The 2,743-nt window shown below is 68.1% G+C and overlaps 1 protein-coding gene across 2 annotated transcripts in view; it reads right to left on the bottom strand.

Moving 5' to 3' along the window:
• Positions 1-6: 6 nt before the first annotated feature.
• WBP2 (WW domain binding protein 2) overlaps positions 7-2,743 on the bottom strand; it is a 6,759-nt gene continuing 4,022 nt past the window's right edge. The window contains exons 4-8 of one of the 2 annotated variants that reach the window (XM_006762757.2): positions 1,887-1,979; positions 1,363-1,497; positions 1,088-1,210; positions 572-648; positions 7-475 (exon numbers count right to left, since the gene is read on the bottom strand). In XM_006762757.2, the coding sequence (XP_006762820.1) occupies positions 422-475; positions 572-648; positions 1,088-1,210; positions 1,363-1,497; positions 1,887-1,979 (482 nt within the window). In that variant the 3' untranslated portion in view covers positions 7-421. The remainder of the gene's footprint in view (positions 476-571; positions 649-1,087; positions 1,211-1,362; positions 1,498-1,886; positions 1,980-2,743) is intronic. The other variant, XM_006762758.2, reaches the window with a different exon arrangement.

Below are 2,743 nucleotides of genomic sequence, written 5' to 3'. Positions count from 1 at the left end.
GGCCAGGCCCAGGCCGAGGGCGGGGAATGTGAGCAGGGCTGCCGGGCCCTCGGGGGGACCGGAGGCCGAGGACGACGTGGCTGCCAAACGAGGGAGCTGGGCGGCGGCAGAGGAGGTGGCCAGAGTCCCTCCGTGGGTAGAAGCTACTGAGCAAGACAGGGACTGGGGGACGCCCGCCCCGAGGAGAGCCCCGATGCTGCGAGGAAGTGCGCTGGGCACCTGTGGGCCCCGGGAGAGTGTGGGGAGCTGGGGGTGCAGCTCCCAGTCAAGGGGCCCTCCCTCCCATGGATGCAGTTCCTGGCAAGTGTTTTATAGTCAGACCTGGAGGAAGAACAAGGCCGCCTCCCCATCCCCAGCCCAGACCCGCCCCCGGGGGAGGGGAGGAACGAGGATGAGTGATGAGAGGCAGGAGGCAGGGGGTCTACTGGGTCTTCTTATCCTCCGGGGGGTAGTAGGGAGGGGGCGGAGGCTGGTTCTGTGAGGGAGGGAAGGAAAGGTCAATTAGAAGCTCAAACCGAGCCCAGGTCCCCCACCCCTAAGTCCCAGCCCGTGGCCGGCCTGCTGCACCCACCGTGGGCATGTAGACGGTGTGCGGGTTGTCGGGGTTGTAGTAGGCGCTGGCAGCGGCTTCTGCGGCCTTGGCTTCGGCTGTGAAGGCAACACACCAGGGATGAGCCTCCCCTCTTCCAGCCGCCGCGGGGCTGGGGCTGCCCTCAGCCAGGGGCCGCTGCTCAGGGCAGGGCGCTAGGACCCAGCTCTGCCCACAGCACAGCCTTAGCTTTCCCTTACCCCCTCCACCTGCCACTGTCCCCCCCAGGCCTCCCTCCCTGTCACCACCCGCCAGGTGGCCCCGGAACCATCTGCCGGGAGCTGAGCAGCTGAGAAGGCCGAGGCAGAGGGAGACCGGCCCAGATCCGGGCACGACCAGCTCCTCATCCTGAGGGCACCTGCCAGGCCCCTGGGCAGTCCCTAGGCCCAGGCCATGCACCCGTGGGGCTCCCAGCAGCCTCCCCCGTTCCCAAGCCCCTTGCAGCCCCGGCCGGGACAGGGCTGGTTTCCCAGGACGGCGGGCAGCCCGGGGCCTCACCTGCAGGAGTGGAGGGGACCTCAGGGCCGCTGACTGGCGGCTCCATGGGCCCCGGGTAGGGCGGTGGTGGGGGCTGCACGTACCCCATGGCCCCGTCCATCATGGGAGGTCCTGGATAGAACTCTGCTCGGCAAGAGAGGGACAGGAACCCCATAAGCGGCCAGCCCCCTGGTAGTCCTGGAGCAGGTCCCACAAGTCTCCCCTCTACACCGCCCTGGCCTGGGTGGGGCTGGTTAGTGGGTGGGTGAGGGGTGGGCAGCAAAGGATACACTCACCAGGTGGGGGCGGTGGGTAGGGGTAGCCAGGAGGGCAGGGGTACATTCCATTGGCGACGGGCGGGGGGAAGACATAGGGCCCGGTGGGCAGGTAGGAGTACCCATAGGCTCCAGGGGGGGCTTCGCCTCGGGAGGCTGCAAGCACAGGGGAGAGAAGTGCGCTCAGCCTCGGGCTGGGGGAGGGTCCCACCCCTGGGAGGGGGGCTCGGGGTCCCCGGATGTGCACAGCGGACGGGCCTTATCCCTCGCCATCCGCCCCCCCGCCCCCCACGTGAGCTGACCTTGGTCAGAACAAGGCGAGGGGCCAGGATGGGGAGAGGTCAGAGGGGGAGAGGTCAGAGGGGGAGGTCAAGAACAGGGGGAGAGAAGGGGGGGAGGAAGGGAGGGAGGAAGGGAGGCTGGCTCAGGGCTGGGATAGGTAAGGATGCCTGTGTACACAGCTCTCGGGGGCTTAGAGTGTTTGAGGTTCTTGTCCTAGCCCCCCAGACAGCCCCCGTAGGCCCCGATGTCTAGAGCCCTGATACCTTGCGATGCCACCTGCAGCATCCGCTGTCCGAACTCGATGGCGCCCCCTGCCGTGAAGGTCAGCTTGTATGAGGCAGAGCCTTCCCAGCCACCTGGGGAGGACAGCGCAGCCACGCTCAGGGCACAGTCACTGTGAGACCACTGGTCCTCCCCGCCCGGCCAGCGCCCGAGGCGTGGGAAAGGCCTGGCTCTGCGGCCTCCAGGGACCAGGCCTCGGCCTCCAGCCCCCGCGCCGGCTGCAGCCTCCGGGTGAGCCTCCGGGCTTTTCCTCTGGGCACAAACTCGCCCGCCCGCTCAGCACTGTGAGGGCACCGCAGGGCCTCCCACCCGTCAAGCCACTTCCCAGGAGCAGGTACCGTCAGCGACCACCTGCGTTCAAGTTCAGGGCTGACTCACCCTGAGGGGCCCAAGGATGGACTCCCGGACCCTCTGGCCTGGCTCCCGCCTAAGGGGACCTGTGAGCCCCGGTGACAACGCGAGCTCCCGGGGCGGGTGAGGGCCGGGGGGCTGGGCAGAGGTCAAGGGCGCCTGGGAAGGAGCCCGCCAAGCAGGACCTCCCGGCGTCAGAGAGCAGCTCCTCGGCTCCAGGGAGAGGCCCCTCCACCCTGAAACCGGGACATGCCCAGGTCGCAAGTGCTTCCACTCGCTCAGTCATCGCCGCTTCCCCCTGCGAAGGTGATGTGCGCCGCCACCTCGATGCCAGCATTTCCAGTTGTCAACCAAACCCACCTCTGCTACACAGCTGGCGCCCAGGTGTGGGTGTTGGAAGCTAACTCAGACCAGGAAGAGGACGAGCTGGGACGATAAGGGACCAAGGAGGCCATCTCCACGGCCGCCGTCAGGCGCCAGCGCACCT

The sequence above is a fragment of the Myotis davidii genome, unplaced genomic scaffold (genome assembly GCF_000327345.1).
Source record: "Myotis davidii unplaced genomic scaffold, ASM32734v1 scaffold539, whole genome shotgun sequence".
Taxonomy (NCBI): Eukaryota; Metazoa; Chordata; class Mammalia; order Chiroptera; family Vespertilionidae; genus Myotis; species Myotis davidii.
The sequence above is the reverse complement of the archived record's forward strand: the minus strand, read 5'-3'. Positions and strand labels throughout refer to the sequence as shown.